Source organism: Phoenix dactylifera, unplaced genomic scaffold, assembly GCF_009389715.1.
Source record: "Phoenix dactylifera cultivar Barhee BC4 unplaced genomic scaffold, palm_55x_up_171113_PBpolish2nd_filt_p 000146F, whole genome shotgun sequence".
Classification (NCBI taxonomy): Eukaryota; Viridiplantae; Streptophyta; class Magnoliopsida; order Arecales; family Arecaceae; genus Phoenix; species Phoenix dactylifera.
This window is the reverse complement of record NW_024067700.1, coordinates 1,022,617-1,048,073: the sequence shown is the minus strand read 5'-3', so window position 1 is coordinate 1,048,073 and position 25,457 is coordinate 1,022,617. Positions and strand designations below refer to the sequence as shown.

The 25,457-nt window shown below is 38.4% G+C and overlaps 1 protein-coding gene across 2 annotated transcripts; it reads right to left on the bottom strand.

Annotated features, from left to right (window-relative positions):
* Positions 1–4,177: 4,177 nt before the first annotated feature.
* LOC120104952 (probable inactive purple acid phosphatase 16) lies at positions 4,178–13,993 on the bottom strand. 2 transcript variants are annotated; one of them, XM_039116959.1, is made up of 5 exons: positions 13,613–13,993; positions 9,193–9,417; positions 8,169–8,442; positions 7,898–8,072; positions 4,178–4,516 (listed from the first exon to the last, which is right to left on the bottom strand). In XM_039116959.1, the coding sequence occupies exons 1-5, from the start codon at positions 13,908–13,910 to the stop codon at positions 4,286–4,288; spliced, it is 1,203 nt and encodes a 400-aa protein (XP_038972887.1). In that variant the 5' UTR covers positions 13,911–13,993; the 3' UTR covers positions 4,178–4,285. The 2 variants fall into 2 exon arrangements, with proteins under 2 accessions (XP_038972887.1, XP_038972888.1); XM_039116960.1 differs by lacking the exon at positions 4,178–4,516 and adding an exon at positions 6,441–6,968 and having other exon boundaries at positions 13,613–13,992.
* Positions 13,994–25,457: the final 11,464 nt, after the last annotated feature.

The window sequence follows — 25,457 nt, the reverse complement described above, 5'->3', positions numbered from 1 at the left end:
AAGCAATCCCTCCGGCTCCAAGCATCCTCCGGAATCCCAGTCAGACTTCAAGCACTCCGCGCCCAGTCGCACTGGAAGAGCACATGATCCACTGACTCGTCCATCCCACAATCCAGGCATAGGGGGGAAAGACTCACTCCTCGTCTACTCAACACTGAGCACGTCGGCAGACGCTCCCAGGCCACCTTCCAGAGAAAAAGAGCGACCCTCTGATGTAGCCCAAATCTCCACACCCAGCTACAGTCCAAGCCCGATGCTGACATCCGCTGAATAGCTCGGGACACATCACCGACCCCGACACTCGCTCTGCAAGTAGTGCTCCACATCCTGACATCTGGGCCTACAGATCCCGGAATGAGGAGCGCCCGAATCCGCTCTACCAAATGCTCTCCAAACGATTGGCCTAGTCTGTCACCATCCCACTCCGTCGTCCCCGGCCTAAGAAGGTCAGAAACCCGAAGCCCCTCTGCCCCCTCACCACTAAACATCGTCGGCCATAATCTCTATGGGAGTGCATCCACCCACGGATCCTCTATCACATCAATGCTTCATCCGTCGCCGATCAACCATCTAGAATGCGCCAAGGCCATCGGCAAGTACCTCACGATCTCTCGCCACAAAAAGGAAACCCTCTGGCTGCCGACCGCCTGCACAGTAACTCCGCTTCGACCATATCTAGCTGTCATGATTAGGCTCCAAAATCCATGTGGCTCCAGAACAACCTGCACTGCCCACTGTGCTAGAAGAGCCTCGCGCTGCGCCAGGAGTGACTACACCACAAACCACCCTCACGCAGAGGCAAGCATACTCTCTTCCAGGCCACCAGATGTACTCCATGACCCCCCCACGAGAGCCCCATAGGAAACCCCTCATGAGCTTCTCAATCTCCTCTAAGATCCTCTTCGGCATGACTGTATGTGTCATCAGATAAATGGGCATAGAACATAGAACTGACCTGATCAGCGTCGATCTGCCCATCATAGAGAGTGATGATGCTCTCCAACCCTCTAGCCTGCTCCGCACCCTCTCCAACAAGGTAGAGCACTCCACCACCTGCAGTCTCCTTCCTGTAAGGAGGATCCCTAGTAAACCAGGGTCCCCAGAATCGCCCATACCTCCCATCGGACTGAAGTGTATGGCTGCTTTTTGGAGTTGACTATTTGCCCAGACATCTCATAATACTTTGTCAAAACTCTCTGAAGGGCTCTCGCATCAGTCTCTCTCGCCCTGGCGACCAAGAGACAGTTTGCAAAAAGTAAGTGAGAAATGGGGCGGGCACCTAGGGCTGGACTATAGGCTACCAACTCCCGGTTACCACAAGCAACATGCAAGGCACATGACAGTACATCAGAGCAAATGATAAATAGATACGGGGAAAAAGAACATCCCTGACGAAGACCCATAGTGGCTCAAAAGAATGGCGATGGCGTGCCATTGATCAAAATGGAAAAGCTAGGCCTGTGCACACATCCCAATATCCAGTCAATCCAAATCTAGTGGAACCCGAAGCTCTCTAACGCTCGCCGAAGAAAATCCCACCGTATCCGGTCATAGGCGTGCTCCATGTCCAATTTCACTGCCATCAAGCATCGCCTTCTCGAGGCGCGCAGTAGATCCCCCATCATCTCCTGAGCTAGCAAAATGTTATCAGAGATACTCCTCCTCCCTACAAAAGCTCATTGCTCCTGGCTAATAATCCTCGGCAATATATCTTTTATCCTCCCCACCATGATCTTCGCGACCACCTTGTACATAGTAGTGCATAAGCTAATGGGTCTATAGTGACTCGGTTCCGAAGCATCCATTCAGTATCAATGTTATAAAAGTGGCCTTCCAATCATCTACCATCACCGTCCGACCAAAGCAAAACTGTACTGCCTCCACCACTCCCCTCCGAATAATGCACCAATACCTCCAAAAGAAGAAGGGTGGAGATTCATTCGGTCCTGGGGCCTTATCCTCGGCAAGACTCCATACCGGCTCCTGCTCCTCCATCTCTGACACTGGCCGAATCAAAGCTGCATTTTCTATCTCCTCAATTCTGACCGGCGGCCTGGAGAGCTAACCTATAACATGTGCTCCACCATCCTCCGTCCACCTAGATTTGAAGAACTCCAATAACACCCGTCTCACTGCAGCGTTCTCCTCCACCCGTGGACCTGCCCCAACCCTCAAAGAGCGAGTCATGTTCTTCTGCCTCCCAATGACTGTCGATCGGTGGAAGAAGCTGGTATTCTGATCACCATCCTTAACCCACTGAACTCTGAACTTCTGTCTCCAAAAAATCTCCTGGTAGCGGAGCAATGAATGATGGATAGCTAGTGATTGCCGTAAATCCACCATATCTGCCTCCATAAGCTCCTCTCCCCAATCCTCCCGCCCTTGAAAATCCACTATTAGAGTCTCCACCTCCTCTAGTCTCCGGAATTGAGTGTCATGGATTCATTTTGAATTATTTGCAGAATTGAGGAGCTTGTTTGTCTTTTGAGGCTGCCAATCAGGTTTAGTTGGTAGAATTACCATGGATTGGTCTACTCCTGATGCATTTTGATGGGCTTTTACGTATAGCTTATGATCTCAATGAATTTTGATTGGTGTTATTGAGATTCATTGTCAAGTCTTAATCTTATTACAAATTTTGTTATTTGGTCATTAGGTCTAATTACTTTAGGATTTGGGTCAAGTTATATTGAGCCTTAGGCTGCATATATTTGAGTTTATTTTTTAATTAAAGTGGGATATTTGTATTTTTATCTTTCAAGAGGAGGTATTATTTTTTTTATTATCTTGCATTAGGAGAGAGATTGTGATTACCTAGTGTACAACAAAGCTTTTGATGCATAGTTAATTCTGAAGCTATGCCAAAATCCGAGCTGTTAGAAGACTTTATGCATGAGAATTTGATTTCATGTATAGAAGCCAACTGGAAGCTGCTCAAGTGGAAGTATGTGAATATAACCAAAGTTTTACTGTTAATTTTATAGGTGTGTAAGAAATGGCTGGTACTTGGTACTTTAGTAAGCAGTGATTGTAACTCGCAACTTAATATTTGTTGGTGTAGCTCGCAATTCTCTACAAATATTTTTTTTTTGTGTTTGGTGTTTATTTTGGATCTTGGGCCAACACGCGGATATACTTCATCTACTCCAGATAGCGTTCCGCTCTGCAAGTCCTACCTATTTGTGAGAAAGACAACGAGCTTTGGTATGTGATGTAGGAAGGTTCTTTCTTACATTAGTGAGAAAATTTAGTTCCAAAGAATTCAATTTATCCAAGCTAAAACTAGATTGAATCAGACAATCCATGTAACCTTGAGGATTAATTTGCCATGCAAAATACGATTTTGCCAAGTTGATCCGACAGAAATTAGGAAGACTAATCACTCTAGCTCAACAATAGAGAAGATCAAAAAAAAAAAAAACATCCCAAGGGCATTTAGGGTGGAAAGGTGACCAAACCCAAGATGAAAACTAGTAGGCCCATGACCCTAATAAGATAAAACATAAGCTAAATTAAACCAAACGATCACATCTAAAATTATATAAGAGCAGATTTTTCATCCTCCGCCCCTGATCAAATCAGAACAGATCCGAGTCAAGCATGATGGAGCCCAACTCGGCTTGTACGTAGTCCCACTGTCAAAATATGTGATGGATCCACATGCATTTGTACCCAAAGTGAGGCGCACACCCCCATATTAAGTGGGGAAGGGTGCGGTCGACACGAAATCCGAGTTATTTTTACCCTCAGAAGTAGCATCAGAGGGGGGGGGGGGGGACATTTGCAGACAGGGACATGTGCTTCCGAGGAGGGTGTCCGAGAACCAGTGTGAAAGAGGAGTCAACTTCGTAGAAAACTACAAGAATGAGTTTTGGGAAGTGGAGAGATGCCCTTACCTGTGTAACTCGGTGGGGCCTCTCACAACTGTCTCCCTGGTGTTTACAGCCATGACTCTGCATTGGACTCACCTTATTCCCATAATCCCATATCTCCAATTCACATTCCCCTTATAATTCACTGCACCACTTGTCAATATCTATTCCACAATAGAAGAAGATCAGAGACTGCCCCATCAGCTATTTTCACCTTGGGAAACATAATAGAGCATGCTTAATTTTTTGGGCCCAATCACATGGACCTCATGTGAGAATTCAGAAGCTTTTCAACAAGAAGCAAATATAAGAATGATGATATATATTGGTAATGTAAAATATGTATATGTGACACATAAGAGATTAATGAAATTCTGCTATACAATCAATCTGCATTATTTTCTCTCTCTTGCTTAACAGCTGCAGGTGCTTTCTGAGCTCAAAATGACTTCGCTGTGCTCGGACCCATCCTCCATCCTTATCCAAGACCTCAGTGTAAATGGCTGTTCAGTCATCTGGATAATTCTTGCTCCCCGGGGCCAGTCTCCATAACCACCATATCCGGTATGGCGAGCAAAGCACAGCCAAAGATTCTTATAGGGGCAGCACCAATCTAACCCATGGTTGTGGCCAACAAAGACTGCCTGCAGAGAACACAAACAAGGATAACAAAAGGGAAAAGTCACTTTTCCATGGATCTATCCAAAGCACATGGATGTCCTGTTGTCACCAAGGACTACCATCTATAATGCACAAATAATAGTTATATCACCCAATCATTAAGATCCATGTGATAGATTGTGCAAGCTCTTTAGAATACAGAGCAAAGTAGAAAGTTGTTGACCGCACTACCACAAAATTAATCATCCCGAACTTTGACCATCAATCTTATACAGGCAACAGATTGATGAGGTCAGATATGTTATATCTATGTCCACTAAAAGAACTAGTTAGCTACATGTTGGATCTACTAGATGTTGATTTGGTACACAATGAAAAGTTGGAATCAGTCAACAACCTTTTTAATATCAAGCAAAAAGGAACTAATAAAGGGATTTAATTACATGTAGATTAATTTATTTCTCCTTTGTGTTTGCCTCGTAAAGGAATTGATGAATGTTATGTGCAGCAGGGAAAAGTAAAAATCCTTGGGACGCGTTTAATTTGCGGGAGAAGGATGAAAAGTACAGTCCATGAAAAAATGACAGTGTCTTATATTTGGATGGAGGCTTCTAATGAAAGAGAGGGGAAAGTAGCCTTGTCTCATGGGAATAAGTTTCCCACCTGCCATGGGAAATAGAAACCTCTGTAGGATATGGGAAACCCACTTTTCCATGGGCTAGGAATCAAAGAAAAATCCTTTTCTTTTCAGAAATGCCCTTAATCCTAGTGTCTTATGTCGTTTTTTTTTTCTGCATATAGTCAATTTTTTAAAGGCATAAAAGGCATTTTATATAGCTTTTTCAGCAAAATAGATGGTCAGCAAAATATAAATCACTCCAGAAAGTGGGCTTCCACTTTCTCCAGGTCAACCAAACATGCCAAAACAACTTCCCCATATAGCTAGACATCAGCTTCCCAGAAAACACATTTCAGTAAGGTAAAATTCTTCCCGCGAACCAAACAAGTCCTTGGTGTCTATCGCCAAAGCAACGTAACAGTGTTCATCATCTTATCCAAGATTTTGAAGAATTAATTAGTGCCTCATAGTTAGTTGTGCATTCAATAAAAGAGAGCTGATACATCTTGGAAAAAGAGATGGAGACAGATTAACATGTCACTTTCAATTATGCTCATTATAGGACTTCCAGAGTTAAATCCACAGGTGGGTGCACATGGGATGGATTCCAGAGTGGCCAAACAAATTGCCCAGGATTCTGTCAGAACGTAAGGACCAAAACCTGACCCGTGATCATATGGACCAGGTACGTAGAGCCACCAACTCAGTTTTCCATCAAGTTCAGTTGGTTTTGTCCATGCTTGATTTGTTTTCATGAACTAATTTCAACCTGTCAAATAGGTTTGTAACAGAGCACAGAACCTAATGGTTCTATATCTATCTAGATCATGCCTTATTGTTCTTGTTGCAACTAAAAAAGCTGCCAGGCTGATAGTGGCCGTGTGCTTTCCTACTAGAAAGGCAGTTCACCAAAGGATTGTAACTTTAAGGAAGTCAAAATCAACTATTAGTCAAGTCTAATAATTCTGGCTGCATTATACTTGATGCCAGTGTGGGTTTTCAAGAATTCTAGTCCTTCATGGTAAATCTTGTTTGCATCATGAAGTATTTGTGGCTCTCTAGAACTTGGCAATATAAATGACAATGTTTAGACAAAAGACAACCATATTCATGGGGCATGACAATGAGCTTACATGTTCAAAACTAATGTACTATAATCTACAATCTGTGTCCTGAAATGCATAAAAAGATTGCATCCTGCTAAAGATGTTTGTATCGATATGTATATAATTCTATAGTACTTTCTTATGCACTCCCAAGATCTGAAGAGTGATCATACACCAATAGTTGCTTTACACAAGCTATACTAGAGAACCGACAACAAGAAACAAAAAAGAGATATATGATCATAATAAATATATGGAAGGGGTATATAAGAAATGGAATATGCTCAAATCCGACAATTGACAAATACAATGAGAGGCCACGACCACTGGAAACATCAACACATAGGGTTGGAACTAAGCCCCAGCCAGGCTGGCCCGGCCCAAGCGGCCCACCTTTGGTTCAGGTCGGGCTTGGGCCATTTAAACGGGGCCTAATTAATCTTCAAGCCAAGTTCATGTACTTGTCCAAAACTTAACCCACCAGGTGCAGTCCATACTTCTCTCTCTCTTCCTGCTCCCACCCTGTTCCTTCACCTTCCCTTCTCTCTTCTCCCTCATCTCTCTCATCTTCTTTTCCCCATCCCACCCATCTTGAGCTCTCTCCTTGCGTCATCTCCATTTTATACATTGTTGTATATGTATTTTCTCAACAAAAAATAAACATTGTTGTACACTTATCGTATGCAAATATTGTATGCGAAAGCCTCAGCAGTTCTAGACATGATTGCATGGTTCCAGCGCACCCAGCTCCTCGAGTTTTAAGGGCAATAAGCAGTTTGCAGTGACAAGGGGAAATGAGTAAAATTAGTAGATCCACATGTCAGAAAGAGCATACACACTACTCTAGATTTTTTTTTTTTTCCATTTTACATTTGGTTGCATTAGGTCCAGAAATCTAAATTGTGACAAGAATATAGCCACATATCTACTTCAGCATAACAAAATTAAGAATAAAATTTTCTTGTCATTTCCTTAATAGAGAAGAAAAGCACAAATGTTCTCAAAGACAGTTGAAGAAAGTTGATTCCATGAACTCATATAGAAGTTGGCACATCGATCATAAAATACGCATCAACTTTTCAAAGAGAGCACTATGCTGGTTCCATTTGAATTTTAAGGCATTTTCTATTCCACTGATGGGAGAGGTTGCATGACATTTGCAAGTGGTACAAAACTGCAAACCCTGCTCCCCCTCTTTCAAGCAGATGCACACACGCTCGCACATGCACACACGCTCGCACACGCACACACACAAACATAAATGGCCCACTTTTTATATAGGACCTTCGGAAATAATTGAAGTATATGAAATACAAGGATAGTATCTCAAGGATGCTCCAGTAAGGCTCTTTAGAAGAACAAAAGGAAAGCATACAAAAGGAACAAAAAAAAAATCAAGAATTTTCTTTAGATTTGTTGAATTGTGAGAAAACAAATATAGTCGTTAAGAAAGCTATTAAGATATGGATAAGTTACCCTGATCCAGTTGCCATGCCTCTTAACATTTTACCCCAAGATCACTACTTCTTAAGAAACACACACAAAAAAGAAAAAGGAAAAAAAACTATCGTGGAGATCTATAAAAAAGCTAGTTTACAGCACAGACATGTATCTTTCATGAAATATGCAATTGTATGTAAACTAAAGAAAAGTTGCATCAGTTACAAACTTTTCCTTACCTTAACAGAAGGCCTATCTACAAGAATGTCCATTATCCCCCATTCATCTTCTTGGGAAGCCACTCTTTCTTTGTTGATAGAACCAACACATGGTTTGCGTAATCCAAAAGTACGCATAGGAGCTATTTTCTTGTATGCTCTACTTGGTATATGCCAAAAGATAATCTCATGGATCCTGTAGAACCAAAGAAATTCCATACTTGAAATTGTGTTATGTCGAATGGAAATAAAATTACAATACAAGGAATTACAATATTTGTAGGTTTTCAACCTTGCGTCAGGGTTAATTGCCTGTGATTGCTTCTGGAACCATTTAGCCTGAGCACTAGATATGACTTCTGGATAGGAACCACCACCAGAATCAAGGAAATACAGGAATACAGCTGGTGAATCTGGGTTTTTGGATGAAGATATTTGCAATACATAGTTGGAAACACTGGGCCAAAGTTCCCTAGGACCGTTCATTGAATAAGATAGAACATTGCTGTTAATTTCCTCCTCCATCAATTCCACACGTGTTGTCCCTCTAAAAGTACATTCTTCTCCTGCCATGGATATTATTATATATCCCTAATATGCTGAATGAAATAGACATGTTTCACTGACTTATATACTTTACATTATCAAAACCACTTGAGAAAGAACATATATGCACAAGAAGATCTAAGGTAATAAATTATTCAGATAATATTGAAACAGATTATAAATTAGGTAAGTTAGCAACCAGCATAAATGTTAAAGAATAATTCAAAATGTACATCATTTACTAATTTGCACGCATATATAAGAGGAAAATACAAGATTAGCTATGAAGAAAACACCAATAAATTGTTCCAGAACTTTTCCGGAGAAATATTTTATAATACCATAGATACTTTAGGAAAAAGGTTTGATGACAGTTTCCCAAAAAAAAATTACTTAATCTGACAATGGAAGTTAAGAAACAGCAGATCAAGATTTGTAGTTATCAACTTATCATAAAGAAAGACACTTGCAGCTAGAGCTGTTTATGAAAGTATTCTTTAGACAGGGACAACAGCAGATCAAGATTTGTAGTTATCAACTTATCATAAAGAAAGACACTTGCAGTGTATCAACAAACATCTATCAATAGCTTCACACCTTCATCTAAATTTTTCCCAACGTTAATATTCCTCCAGATTGTTTTTTGATTCAGTCGACTAGAAAATAAAAAATTAACAACATAAAGCTGCAATTAGCCTGGACATATTACAGCACACTTTTTAAAAGAAAGTACACATAAATTTAGTTTTACTATTTCTTTCCTTTTTTACCTGAAATTGAGATGTTTTCGTGAGGACATTGCACTTGTGGAATTCCAGTGGCAGAAAACCATTCAGATGGCCACTCAAATTGTGCGTCATCATGGTTTCCAAATACTGTAGCCCAAGGAATTCCTCTGCTTCTCGTAGGAGAAATAGCCCGGCCCCAGTATAAGCTTGCATTTGGAATTGGAAGATTGTTTGCAGTAATAACGTCACCAAGATAGATCACGAAATCTGCAATAATATTTTTTCGACTAACAGTAAAAGTCATCAACCAAAATATCTTTCAGTTAGACAAAAATATTAATGAAGTTGGCCTACTTTCTCACATATAAACTTAAAGATCATGGACATGAGGATATTTTTATTAGCGCATTAGATAATAAAACTTCCATATCTTAAAGTACAACTTTGTGGTCATTAATACAAATGTGACTCGCCAACAAAACCAAAAAACAACATTATATGAACCATAAATGAATAAAAATTCACCATACTTTTGACTACAAAATGCAGTACCGATCATTCAATTTGCAAAACAGTAACTATGTGAGGTCTTCTTGCTCATGCAAGGTCAAAAGACTCCTCTGCACAGAGAATTCCCACATATTCATTGTGCTACCAAATTCCTTAGAAAAGCACAAGGAAAAACTTTCAAAAAGCAAGTTCAGAAACATATTAATAAGTATTTGTATAAAAGGATCAAAATGAAATAATTTTTTTAAAAGGATCTTGTAAAGAATTTTGTACAGATCAACAGCTCCATTTTGTCCTTATTATAGAAGACCATACCCCATCATTCAATTCTGCACCACAATGGTCTGATCTTTGCAATACAAGTCAGATGCTTCTGAAGCATCTTTATCTCCTGACATTCATAGGACAACACAGACTTACTAACCATAATTACATTCCTTATCCATGGGAATTGTCCATGTACTGACTTATTCAAATACTTCTGGCTCCCCTGATGATCTGGCACATATTCTTTGTTGATTAAAAAAGGGTGAATGAATACAAGTCATATACAACTGGTCTTGTACTTCTGTATCAAATTTTCAGCAAATCTTGGAGATGAGGCATGCTTTTACTTGGTTGGTTTTGAGGTAATTATGTCTAAGAAATGGTATTGTGCTTCCATCATCTAAATAACCTTGAATAGCATGCAACAATCACAAAATACTCCAAAATATATCCTTCATTGCATCCACAAGGCATAATGTCACTAAATATCTTCATTTTGCTGAAAATTATATTCCTCCAAAATATTCATATAATATCTGAATTTTTTTTTCCCATAGTTTCAGCAAAAGCTTCATTGTCATTCATTCTAATTTTACAGCCATTATCATGGGATGCCATTTGCTTGGTTTCCATCCAATTGATTCTAAACCCTTATTGTCAAAAGTTTTTCTTCAGACTTAAATAGCAGTTTTTTCTTGTAATCCAATCAAATAACAATTTCATCATCCACAAGTATATAGAAAGTCCGATAATGCATTCTTTGAAGATCTTAAGGCTAATCTTTAAAGCTAACACAAAAGAAAACACATTAATCTCATCAGAGTTAAAATTTATTTTGCTCTATCAAAATAACCATTTGCAACATTAATTTTTCTTATGCCCACCAGTTTGCATCTCAAATTGTAAGATCTCACTATCCAAGTTGATTAGGATTGCAAATACCTCATGTATAAAGACAGCGTAGTGTTTAAAACTTCCTCATAATCATAACAATAAAAACTGAAGCTAACCCCACTATTTGGGATCAGCTTCGTTGATACTTGTTCACCAAGCGTTTCTATTTGGGACCACCACTAATGTTATTTCGAGCTTTTTAATACCTTTTTTCACAAACACCATCCATGTCACTTAGGTCTTCTCCTCCTTTTCCTGCATCCTTCAACATGAAGTAACCCTCCTTATTGGAGCCCACTAATATCTCCATTGTACATTCTCTTACAATCTTAATCAATTCTCCGTTGCTTTGTTCTTTACATGTGAAACTCCAACAATTCCTCTTGTATTCTCATTCTTATAAATCTACAAAAAGTTTTCTAACAAAATAGCAAGAAGTAAACTAGCTATACTTCTTAAAATTATATTGATTGAGAGCATGATTCAAAGTTTCCCCTACAACTTAGAAACTAAAAAATATTTCAGGCCTGTTTGGTATTTTGTTGTTTTTGTGTTTTTGTTTCCCTACAAGTGAAATGCCATATGAAAATTAATGCTGGAGAAAGCATTTGCATGGAGCTTCCGCCAGTTTCCATACTTTCTTAAAATAACAAGTCTTTCTTCCAAAAAGCTCTAGAGGTTGTACAAACAATGTTAATAAAAACAAAGGGTTTCTTCTTACATGCTTGTTCAGTCTAGTTCAATTTTCTTTTTGGATTTTCAAAACAAAGGCAGAAAACAAAAGCAATACCAAATGAGCAGTTTCACCTGAACTAGTCCATAGTGGAGTGAATTTCAGATTTTTCACCAAAGCTAATTTACAGGAACAAACTAATTGTATGTATGAGCTATTGATGGCAATTTCTCGTTGCCCCTTTTTCTCTTTCAATTTCACAAATATTCTAAATTGAGCTTAGATTTTGCATGTTTTAAGATGATCAAGAAGCATGATGAGATAATATTCAAGAAATTTTTAAAAATAAAGTTTTAGGCATAGGTTTACAATGGTGACATATTAGGATCTTGAGAGCCTCAGTTACACCACTGATATAACTATATCTGGATAAGTCAACCTATACCCTAAATATCATTCTAACATATAAAGAGTAGTCTCAAGGACTCAAATTGGACACAAGTGATGTTTAATTATAAGTATCCATCAAGGGTAAACTTCGAAAACAAGCATATTACTATATAATTAATTTCAATTTTTCCATTATCCTTTATGGTAATCAAAGAGCCCCTCCAATCTTATCATCGAGGCCCCACAGAGACATCAATCCATCTCTAGCTAGTCCCAAGCTGAAATGAGCATTCCACTGCCTTACATCTTTCATCAACCTCGCCCCTACAACCCCCTGCACTAGCATGAGTTTCTATTGCAGCCTTAATTGGGTTCACAGTCATTGTAAATTTAGAGTTATACGTTGCTTTGTTACAAATGTCTCCTTCCCCTATATAGTGGACATGATATCCTTACGATAACAGTCTTTTCATATTCTTGTAGCCTTGACAGTGATTGATGAGTGTGGATTTTCTGCTTCTTTTGTGTACTTCACAACTTTTATTACATCATTCGAGTTGTACATGCTTGATCACCTCCTAAACCTAGTACTACATTCTCACATGGTAATCACTACATCGTCAATTTCCTAAACTCGCCTCCTTATCATTAGATTCTTACTATGTCATCTCATCAGTATTTAAATTTAGGGACTACTTTCCTTTAGAATTCTGATAAAACTGCATTCTGTATATCATTATTTTTTGCTTCAACTCAGTTAATTCTAGATCCTTACTCTTCAAACCATTCTATCTAATTCTAAATCACCTTAACTCTATATCTTCTACAGATAACACAGATCAAATATCCCTCCAAATTCAAGCATGAAAAGGGTATAAACAAAATTATTATAATGCTCCTTACCAACAGAACGGCTTGCTGGAACCCTCAAATGATGCTATACCATTAAAAGCAAACCACCTACACCAAAGATTTAATGCATTTCCAATAAAAATAGACTAAATTGTAACATCATCAGCTAAGAGTGGCAAGTGACCTGTTAGCAAAATGCAAATGTCAGCGATCCAATACGGGTCTATTTGGATGATTGAGCCGAAAACCCTATAGGATTCATGGATTGGGCCAGTACAAAAGGTTAGACTAGGCCTATATCCATAAATACCTAGGAATAGCTTTGAAGTGGACCAATCCAAATCTCATACAGAGAAAAAAAGAATCTCAGCAAGTCCCTTTTTCTCCCTACGGGATTCGGGCTTGCCCACTCCAAAATTATTTCTGCGTATTTATAAATATAGGCTTAGCCTAGCCTGTAATCATGTGATCTTGCTGCTGGATATACTGGCCTAATCCATCAATCCTATAGGATTTCCAGCCGAATCATCCAAACAGGCCCTAAGACTTCCGAGAGTAGGCAATTAATTAAAAACAAATACACGTGTTATCACTATACCACTAGAGCTAAACCAAGAAAACCTTTACCAATCCAATCTTTAATTAAGAAAACAATTGCAAGTGCCTACCATTGCCATCCCCTTATATCAAATGCCATTAAATCAATTTGTATGAATGAATTCATTTCCATTTTATAATTGCCACTGACGTTCCAATATTCATTTACAATTCCCCAACTATTACTCATGATCATTATCTTCTTCTTCTTCAATATATATATATATATATATATATATATCTTTGCCTGCAAGATTGATTGATGCAATGAAGCAATACCTGGCGTCTCTTGATCGAGCACGGTCGCCATGACCCGGTCGGAATTGACGTCCTGTGCGGGACCCCAGTCGGTCCAGGCGTTCTCCCCGTAGTGGAGGTCTGCGAACAGCGCGATCTTGAATGCCGACTCATTGGAGAAGAGGAGGGTTTTTTCACGGGGAAGCGAGGGGTCGTAAGGTCGGCAATTCGAAGTAAATGTTAGAGTGATGAGGAGGAGGAAGAGGAGGAGGCGAGTAATGGGGGAAATTAGTCTTGGACGGAAGGAGACGGAGGTGGGAGAAAGAGGAGGCCTTGCCATTAGAGATGAGTACTAGAGAGGTGAGTTGAGGATTAGTTGTTGGACTTCGAGCGTGTGGATGTTTCTAATTGACGATCTCTCTCCCTCTCTTTAAAAAAATAAAATAAGGGTGGAGGTGTAACCAATGCAGAGTTTTTCTAGTAAAATACTTTTTGCCGGATACTGTTTTAGTATAAATTATGGGATATTCTCTTTTTCCTCTTTTGGTAAAGAATATGGGATATTCTTTCAACACGTGATTGAGTAGAAGATTCAATTTTCGGAAATTCTTCCATGGCTGTCGATAAGAATATTCCATGGAATAGGAATCTAGGAAGAGCTTGGCTTCCTATGTTAACAATCTACTGCCTTTTCTTTGCCTAATCTTTTCGGTCTTTTTTATATTCTTATCTATTATCCATGCATCTCTAGTTTCTTATGTATGACATGGAGGAAAGAGATCTTATAATTCAAAGGGGAGATTTTTAATTTAAAATTTCACCCTTTCTATTTTTTCAAGTAGGTATTTTGTAACAACCGAGAATCTCATCTAAAAATAATAATAAGAAGGTATTATTTAATTTTTTAAGCTCTGTATAAATACCTAATTATACTTAGTGCTTAGCTTGTATGGAACTAAACACACACCCACATGGATCATCGCATGATCTTTCCTTTTAAGCCCTAACTTTCTTGGCCGGCCAAGAATATAAATCTTTTCAAATCCAATCACAAGTATCACTAATCCAATTATAAACATTACAATCAGCTCATGGTCAACCTAACTAGGCCTATATTACAGTGTTCTGAAATCAACTTGAGCTGTGGGTTGGGTCCACTCTAATATCATTTGTAATAACCTAGGATCTCTTAAAAAGGCTAAGTAGAAGGTATCATTTAGGTTCTTTAGCCTCTACAAGGATCCAAATTTGCCAATAATATAGTATATATGGGACTGAATACACATCCACACGAATTTTCAAATTGGAGTGTGAAACTCGATCTCGACTCAATCAGGTCGGTTGAGTCAACCTAACAAACTCACCAAGCTAGAGCTTAGATGCCCAACTGAGCTAGATTAGTGCTCGGCCAGACTAGAGAGTCTGAAGCCTCGCCTGAATGACGTGGCTATATACGCAAACTGCGAGAGGATCTTGGGTAAGCTGCCATGCATGACAGTTGACGAGGGCATGTAAAAATTTCCAAAACACTTGTCTCTAATTTTGTTTTATTTTCCACTCCTTCCCTCCCCCGATCGTCCTCCATCACCACGACCATCCTCTCATCCACCATCCCCTTTGCTCCTCCTAAGCTTTCAAGCGTGCACCGAAGCTTTCTTGTTGCCAATATCATAGGGCAAGCAACAATCAAGATGACCCTACCTCGACGTCGTTTAAAAAGGCTAGGTAATCTCATTGAATTCCTCACTTCTCTTATCCATTTAGCCTCTTTCTTCTCCTTAAGGTTGCCTGAGGTGTCAGCATGCGCTCACTAGGTCCTGTTGCTTAGCTAGTAGTTAGTCCCAAGCCAAGCTCAATAACCCTATTTCAAGGTAGAGCATCCCCTAACTCAGAGGTTCGAGCCTGATCGAATCTCCTTCTTCGATCTTTCTTTTTCCTCCCTACTGCCACTCGAATTGTTGACACCACATCATCCTCGCCTCCCTATTGGACAACCGTTCAAGCCCTGTCTATGGGTGTTGACTTCATTGTCTTTAGGACCAGGTGCCCATTTCAACAATCGGTTTCTCACTAGATTCTCATTAGTGTTTCTCGTCTCGCTAGAGTGGTTGCCAAACCCCACTGCTTTGTTGACGATTGACCGAACGTCAGAGGTGCTGAACCTTTCTCTACCATTCCCCTATTTCCCCTTCACCATTCACCTACCTGTACCCCGTCTCTTCAGCTACATCAGTCATCACCAACAACCCATATAATTCATGATGAAATCTATCATGCCACCAAACATTACAGCAATATCATTTAAAAATAGAAATTAATTATTTATAAATATCATCGGTGACATTAAGATTGCATCACCAATGGTTTCAAATTTGCTAATAAAATTAAGGTTTATCATCAAATCATCATGATTAATTTTGTAACAAAAAAGAGGTTTTCACCACCAAAATAAATGGTTATTTAGTGACGAAAACCTATATTAGCTCGTCAAGATCAACACGACCTTATGCTCACATCTATGGCTGCTAATGCATCCATTCCACATGCCCCTCCCAGTTCATGTAAGATATAAGCAACATACTACTTTTAAACTATTTTTTAATAATAAATTCAGCATTATCCCTTTGGTAAGAAAAACTAATGTATCTTTATCTAACTCTTATACTATAATTCTCTAACTACTCTTATATTCTGTATGTAGGTTGACGATAATAGTTTTGGCTCATTATAGTTGTGGCAGTTTTAGAGATTCTTCAAATTACAACTTGAACTCTATTTTATCTTTTGTTTATGAGTTATTAGAACTTTTTGAAAGGAACATAATCTCCTTCTTTATTTATGATAAGTTTAGAACAATAATAGATGTTATGGATTTTTACAAGCTTTATGTATGTAGATAATGACTATTTATTTGTAATAAAATTCAATTCATCAGAAATTATAGTTATAAATGGTCATAAAATATTTTCGTCACTATATTGTTGTCTTAAGTTTTGCTAATGAAATTTATTCTTGAAAACTCAATAGTTGATGATTAAACATGATGCATTACGAAATTATCATTATATTTAATGACAAAACATTCTTGTCACCAAATGTTCAGCATAAACGTAGATCTATGTAATGAAGCTTTTTTGGTACTAAATTCAATATTTAGCGACATAATTTGACTCATCACTAAATCACCATGATATTTTGTAACAAAGAAAAGTTTATCACCATATGATCATGAAAAATTCAATATTTTAGTGAAAAACTTAGTTCATCATCAAATTCAACATTCTATGATGAAAACTCGCTCGTCACAAAATTACAATAACATTCAATAAAAAGTATTTTCGCCACCAAATCCAAACCATTGCATCATATAAACTTCACAAAAGATTTATTATTGAATCTTTTAATGGTGATGGTATACCCTTTACAGACGAATTTCTTCTATTTTTTTTCTTTTAATTCTTTTAATTTTCATGATGAATAATTTTATCACAAAAATATGACATCTTTGATGACAAATTTGTTTACCACACCAAAATTTAATCTTTGGTATTGAAAAATATGTCATATCGTGACAAAATTTGCAATTTTTTGTGATGGAAAATATCATCACCAAATATTTTACCATTTGGCAATTATATAGTTTTGTTGTAATTAGTATATATTTGTTGACGAAATATTTCTGTTGTTACCTTATACATTTAACGACACATTTTTTCTGATGAGTGTCGTGATAATTTTTTTCATTACCAAAAGTTTTCTATGACAAAATTAATTTTTTGGGTGATGATTTTTTAATCAAAAATATTGTTTTTGTTTGTAGTGAGCCACCACTATTGCCACTGTCATAGATGCTATTACCATCACCACACCTCCGTTACCATTATCATCACTATCAAATAGAATTGAAGTAACTGCCAAACAAGTTTTGGGTTTCGTTTTCAATAAAAACTAGAAATTGGTTTCAAATTTCATAACTAAAAACTAGAAGTGATGCCACATGCAACCCAAACCTTACTTGATTAGCAACATTTAGAAATCAACTTGAATCCAAAATTCCTACATAAGCTTACGAAATGTATTAGTCTAACTTAATCCACAATATAGACAATCTTTGTGAGACCGAATATAAGTCCAAAATCAAGCATACAATTCCTCCTTTTCCATGTTAAATAGCATCTACTTGAAATCCAAAAACAATCTAGAGAAAATAATTAAGAAAAATCATTCCTCTCATTCAAACTCAAGTTTCTTTCTAGAGGTGTGGTTTGGGACTTGAGCAAATCAAGGCCAACCCAGCCTAACCTGATCAATAAAATATGCAACATAGCCATACATGACCTGACAACAAACCTGATTAACAAAACTAGAACCCAACTTAGATCCCTGATTTTGAATCTATATAGTATTCAAACTGAGCCAAATTAGGTCAAGTTGAAACGAAATTAAAATTTGGAGGGGTAAAGGAGTTCATATTTTACAAAATACATATTTACACCTCATCCTGACAACCTGAATAATTGCCTCGAGTATTTGTCATGCGGACAAACCTGAGGACCAAGACAGGTTAGTAGAGTTGCCACATGATTTTGTTAGGCCAAATGGAGCTCGCTGAATGACCACAAGAGGTATTGATGTGCAGATCAAACAATACCAGGACTTTCATGAGTCAATTTAGTCCAATAATGATTGAAAATCAATTATTTGGCTTGCAAGTGTGTAGCATGGGAAGCGCATGACCTGTTATTGAAACAAGTGGAATCATGGAAGGTAACCAACAAAACTGCTAGGGATACACGATGAACCGATATGGGCAGTTATGTGTATTGAAAAGCAGTGGCTACTTAATATATTAGAGTTACATTGTATAAATAATCACTACAACAAATGTTGGTTTTGCCGACTGATTTTTTCCGACGCTAGGGGAAAGCGTCGGTAAAGTTTGGCCCAGCGCCAACCTTTGCCTACGCTTTGCGTTAGCGTCGGGAAATCTCAACAAACAACGATGCTCTAAAGCGTCGTTAAAAGTTTAAGAAACAACGATGCTTATAAGTGTCGTTAGAAAACTTAAAACCCCCAACCCCTCGCTCAGCCCCCTCTCCTCATTTCCTATCGGTCGATGCCCTAGCTGCGAGCGCGCCGACTTCCCCGCTGCCGTCGACCTCTCCTTCTGAGGTAAGCCACCTCCTCCTCCTTCTCCTCCTCCTCCTCCTCCTCAAACTAATCTCACCTCCATCCCTAGCCCCGATCGGCGATCGAAAATTCCGCTACTCCGCCGCCGTCGACCTTGCCGTCATCTGAGGTAAGCCTCCTACTCCTTCTCTTCCTTCTCCTCCTCCTCCTCCTCCTCTTTGTTTTCTTCTTGTCTTTAACTCTCGCCCGGCCCCGTCTCCTTATCCTCTGCCGGTCGATGCCCTAGCTGCGCGCCGACATCTCACCTCCATCCCGAGCGAGCCAAAGCTACTCCGCCGCCGTCAACATCGCCGTCGTTTGAGGTAAGTGATCCTCATACTCTCCGTATAGAAATTTTCCAAGCCATTCAAAGAATATGCCAATGTTTAGGCTAAGGCTAATTTATGAGTTAAGAGTGCTTGGAACTCTTAACTCGGGAACCAAATTTATCTAATAACCAGTTTAAGTAGGATTGAACATTACCTGTATCTATTTATGCCAAATCAAAATTTGCTTATTTTAGTTTAGCTATCTGTCAGATTGATAGATTAGATCATAAATTACCCCTCCCAATCCATATGTCAACCTTGTGGATAAGGTAGTTCAGCTGGATCAGCAACTGTTGAAAGTGAATCAGTTACCAAACATGAACGTCATGGCCTGACAAGTTTTACATTCGTATATTTTTGAAGTATAGGTTTATCACAGCAATGTAACATTCATGTTAATATTCATAATTTCATCTATATGAATGTCTTACAATTTTTTTTTTGTTTTAAATATCTCTTCTAATGTCAATTCAGGACGTTGACCAATACGATTCAAAAGTCATGACAGCAATTGCTTGTAATTAGGGGACCTGTTTAGTAATCTTCTGTTGAAGTAAATAATTCCAGTTTTCATGTTACTAGCAGAATTCATTACTATTTGTATGGTATTTCTGATGATTCTGTCATAATAATGGAGTCTATTTCATTCCTTAGCATCAGGTGGTCTATTTTATCCAATTATTTCATTGACAGTCTGATTTGGGTCCTAACATAAAATTAAAATATGTGGGAGAATAGATGGTGTTTTCTTCGAGAGGTAGATTTCTACCTTTTATTTGCCATGCTTGGGGCTTGCAAATTTAGGGCATTGGTTGAAAAGTTGCTTTGGAACAAGGTTACCACTCCGATCAGGGATATCCTAGGTTGGGTGCTATACTGTGCAAGCGATTGAGAAGTTTGGTTTTTATACTTGATGGAAGTGTAATACTAAGGAAAATGTAATGCAACCTTCAATTCTTTTCTTCTGGCTAAATGGAAGTGTGTGTCTATATATATATATATACACACACTACAGTAAAAGAGGAAAAGGACGACGCTTAACTGCCGACGCTAGGAGAAAGCGTCGGCAATATCTGCTCCCGCGCCAACTTTTCCCGACGCGTTTTATGAGTGTTGGTAGGTAGAAGCAGTGAACGACGCTTAGAAGCGTCGTCGTAGACCAAACACCAAACGACGCTTTAAAGTGTCGTTCGTTTGACCTAAGATGACGTTTATAACCGTGGTCAATTGAAAGCTAATACGACGTTTATAAGCGTCGCCGAAGCCCCCTTAAAACCCAGCGGCCGAACCCGAGCCCGCATACTTGTCCTAGCTACTCCCGAGCCCCCCATTCTCCTCTCTGGCGCTGCCCTATGGCCTTCGTCTTCCTCGTCTCCAGCGCTGCCTTAGCCCCCATCTTCCTCCTCTCCGGCGCGGACCGTCCGACTTCTACCTCCCTCCTCTCCAGCGTCGACTGACCGACCCCAAGCCGCTCTGCTCGAGGTAGTTTTCTCCTCCTCCCTCCTCTCATTTCGTCTCGCTTGTTCTCCTCCTCCTATTGTTCAGGTGTTCGTGGGTTTTTCTCCTTCTTTAATTTGTTCGAGGTAGTCCCGATCGATCCAGGCCCGCCTCCGCCCCGCCTACGCCCGAGGTATTTTCTAAAACTAGTCTGTCATGTTTCTATTGCAATTTAAGGTTCTATAGCACTTCATGTGTCCCTTCTCTCTGATTACATCTTAGATCTTTCTATTTATTTTTGTTTGATTAAATGTTCTGTTATTCATGTAATCATCGACTGTAATACATTGCATCAAACCTGCTAAACTATTCTAAACAATTAAAACTACGGATTGTCAAAGTTAGGTGAGATTCTTGATTTAGTAGAAATGACTTCGATCATTTCTTACACGTTCTGCTCTCCGGTTAAATGAAGAAAAGAAAAGAATGCTACATATAAAATACATAGTTTTGTACATAATTATCTATGGTAAAAGAGCAAAGTTATAACAGAACATAACTTAAAAAATCCTGCACTAATCTATGCATATCCACCTAGAATCTTGTTGGTAATACGTCACAGGAGTATAATCTCGGATCATGTCACAGGAGTATGAGTTTAACTCTTCTGCATACATCTAGCTTAACTTGAGCAGTCCCTTAATCATGTTGCTAAACAGTGAAGTTACATCCCAGCCATTAAATAATGACTATTTGGATTGCACTAGACACTATTGAGTCACAAGGAGAGAGAAAATATCTTGGTTAAGTCCTTGACCACTTCAAAATCTTCAAATCTCAGCTTGCCAATACAATCACCTCTGTCTCTCTCTCTCTCTGTTCTTTTTTTTGGTTTAAAACATTTTACTTTATCCCTAGTGTATTTTGCAATGTTCTTCTGTATCCAACTACTTATGTTTTGGCTTAGATGCATACTTGACTAATTGAAAGCCATTTTATTGATCATGAACTAGTAATTGGTGAGTTTTTACAAAAAAAAAAAAAAAAGGAAAACAACTGAACAACTTAATTATGCCAGTGTTGGTAGGAGTTCTGCACATGCTATGCATGCATGGAGGGAAGATAGACAAAGGCTTTGCACAAGTATGTAAAAGCAGACATAAGAAATAATTATACAAACATAAACTATAAAAAGTTTACTTATTAGAGTTGCGAGTTTCTACGTAATCTTGTCTCTCTAGTTTTCTTAAATTGCCTTCCTCCCCAATATTTTGAAAATTACAAAATTATCTATCTTCAAGCATATAGAACCCTCCATTTGGTTAAATTAAAATGGGATCACTGACATGGCTTTTTTTTTTTTTGATGTTAACGACCCTTTTAGCCTTATTATGGGATCGATCATATGATTCATAGGTGAGGGCATGAGAAAATTTTTTGGTTGTTTTACAAAAATCAAGGAGATAGACTGTAATTTTGAAAAGCCGAATACATCCCTGACATAATTTTAATATTTAGTTTTAGATAGTAGAATCAAAGAGATTTCAAAGTTACTTGGACAAGTCGTCGAATTAATAGGCAAACCATACAGAATGTATTTACAGTCTAGAATGTCAAGGGATTTTCTAATACCATTATTTTAGGGTATGTTGCTTAAAAATATTCAAGTAGCTTATGACTACCATTTTAAAGTACATTGTTTCATATGAATATGCTGCTGGAGTTTGAACTTTGAAGTTTGAACATGTAGACTGATATGCAACTATTGTACTTGTATTGGGATTAGATTATAGATTGAAGGTGACAGCGTTTTGTCTCTTTGCATGTTTTAATCTCTTGCAAGCTAGAATGCTGAAATGAGATATCAATGACCAATTAGGATAGACATAGTTAGAATAGCCGTAGAAAATTTTGCACCACTTTTTCAAATTGAATTTAGTATTATATCTTTCAAAGACTTCAGGTCAAGAAAAACTTTGAAGTTTGAACATGTAGACTGATATGAATATACTTTGAAGTTTGAACATGTAGACAGATATGCATATACTTTAAAGTTTGAACATGTAGACTGATATGCATATGAAGTTTGAAGATGATATAGTTGTATGATGATCCATGTTCTAAATGCCTTAAAAATCAGAATGATTGTGATGATCAGCTTGATATGGCTGGTTGGTGTCATATTGTCCTAAGAAAAATATCTCTGGCGATCTTCTAAAGTAAAATTTGATCTTCTCTTTTATTAGCCCTTTATTTAGTATAAATTTATCATTTAACCAAATATTGATTCTTTTTTGTGCATACCAGGTAACAATATGCCCCGAGAGAGACGATTTAGAGATGTGGAGTTCCAGCATTCTTAAGTGGGATCTACTTCTGAGCAGTCCCTGCAGTCCCAGCAGCCATGTGATCACCAGCAGCACGAGTCAGGATCTCAGCGCGAGCCTCCTGCTGATTGTCCGGAGAATGAGCTCCGGATCCAGGGTAATTCGATTTAAAGTTCATATTTTATGTTCATATTTGTCTTCAACTTTTTAAGACATTTTATTTAATTTGAATAGATGGACAAGGGACAGTGAGGACGAGACGGGGACCCACTCAAGCAAAGGATGTGTGGAAGCTTTCTCCGGGTGAGAAGATCATCATCCGATGCAACGAATTAGGGCAGCCCATCAATAGAGCTGGAAGTCTACTATCAAACTTTTTAGGATCGGTTGCACGCAATGACATGCTTCCTTTGTATAAGGTTGAGCTTCTTAGACTTATACAGATAATGAATTGAATTTATTCTTTTTAATTCGACACCTCATGTATGTTAATTTGCTTAGTATCATAATTTTATTTTAGATGTTTAATATTATTATAACATTCTGTATCTTGTTGTAGGGTAAGTTTGTACTCCCTCCAAAGAGCCATGATTGGGTGCTAAAGTCCCTCAATCGCAAATGGAAAGAATATAAAGCAAAATTGAAGACGGACTTCAAGCGCGAGGGTATGACAGAGGAGGAGGTTGCTCGTGTGACTCCTCCTGATGTATACCCTCAGCAGTGGAGGGAGCTTGTTCACTACTGGTTTTCTGAAAGAGGACAGGTCATGTATATTGTTTCAATATCTTCTATTATCTTTATTATTAATATAGATTGCAAATATATACATTGAATCATATTATACTGTGTGCTTTTATTTTGGCAGACATATTCTAATATTGGTAGAGCTGCACGAGCATCTCAAGCAGTTCCTCATACTTCAGGCTCGAAGAGTTATGCGAGACGTAGAAATGAATTCGTAAGTTCTTTTGAAACTATTTGAAACTCTACTAACATATAGCACGTATCATGATATATAGTTTGCCCATATACTTTCCGTATGTGTAGATAGTAGAGCATGGAAGGGAGCCTGGTGAGGTAGAGTTTTATAAGATGACCCACACTCACCGAAATGGCAGCTTTGTCCGGGACGAGTCGAGAGATATAGTTGTATGTATTCATTTTTTATTTGATCATAATTTTTTAATTAATTTTACTTCATTCAAATTATTAATGTGACTGTTTATTTTTTTTAAGAGAGATATAGGAAAGAGCTACAAATCTTATTTCAGAGCGCGTCGGGGAGTCATCATCATCCGACGCGGCCAGTCGCGTCGAGGCTCAGGTCTATGCCGAATTGATGGGCCCAGAACGTTATGGTTGCATGAGGGGTTACGGTATCGGAGTTACTCCCACTCAGCTGTCTGCAGTGAACCGATATACCCAAGATGCCAGACAAGGTACTAGCACTGCAGAGGTTTGTAGTTTGAAGACAGAGATGGCACAGATAAAGCAGTCATATGAGACAAGGATAGAGGAGATGAGGCAGAGTCATATGACTGATATGGCGGAGTTGAAGCAGAGCCAAGAGTTGAAGATATAATCTTTGCAGGATCAGCTTGACCATATTTCATCTTTTTTGCAGAGATTTGCTCCTCCGGTATATAACTAAATATATTTGAATATTTTATATAATTATAATGTATTCTTGTATTAGCGTGATGATTTTCGTATTTTTAGTTTCTAAAGTATTTTTTTTCTTGTAGGTTGCTGATACTTCATCTACTCGTAGAGATGATGCCGTCGACTCTTGATACATCGTAGATTGTGTACTTAGGAATTTGAGATGGATGTTTTTAGAATGTTTTTGAAGTACAATGTAATCAAATATGATAATATTGAGATTTTGAATGAAAAGTTCTTGTCTGTGTTGTGTATTTTGTTATCTATGTGATTTAGTGTATGTGTTTTGTTAGAAATTAATGTATACAGAATATTAAAAATTGCATATACAAAATTTTTTTTAAAAAAAATGCCATTGCGGACGCTATTTAGCGTCGAAAATACCAACCGGCACGGAATGTGAAACGCCTTTAACGACGCTTTATTACGTCGGTAAAGTCACATAGGCCGACGCTTTTAAGCGTCGGCATAGTCCAACGGAAACTACGGTGGGAAGCGTCGGTTGAGGTACGCTGACGCTTTTAAGCGTCGGATTCCTATAAGAGGAACGACGCTTAAAAGCATCGGCATAGACCGACGACGCTTTTTTGACGCGTCGGGTTAAACCCGACCCATGCCCACCTGCCCGACGTCTGACCCACGCTTTGCGATGCGTGGGCTGGAAATTCGCCGACGCTTAAAAGCGTCGGTAGAGACAAAAAAAACCGCTGGAAGATATTCTTTCTTTTGTAGTGAATAAGATGTAACTAGAAGAGAAAATCCTTTAGCCAATCCAATATACTTCCTCTTTATCTTCATCTTTATTTTATCATTGTATTTATCTTTAATTTTCTTACTTTAGTTACCTTGTTTTACTCTAGTTTATTCGTAGCTATTAGAATAGAATTGTAGCCTCAGCTACATCCTGCCTCCTCTTCCTTCGGGCATAGTGAAAGTCTTTAAAAGTTAAGGCATTAGGATCCG

Coding starts and splice junctions, on each gene's coding strand:
- LOC120104952 (XM_039116959.1), bottom strand. CDS start 13,910: ATGGCAAGGCCTCCTCTTTCTCCCACCTCCGTCTCCTTCCGTCCAAGA. Junction 8,443..9,192: donor CGAAAACATCTCAATTTCAG/GTAAAAAAGGAA, acceptor TATCCATGGCAG/GAGAAGAATGTACTTTTAGA. Junction 4,517..7,897: donor TAGATAGGCCTTCTGTTAAG/GTAAGGAAAAGT, acceptor TGTTCTCTGCAG/GCAGTCTTTGTTGGCCACAA.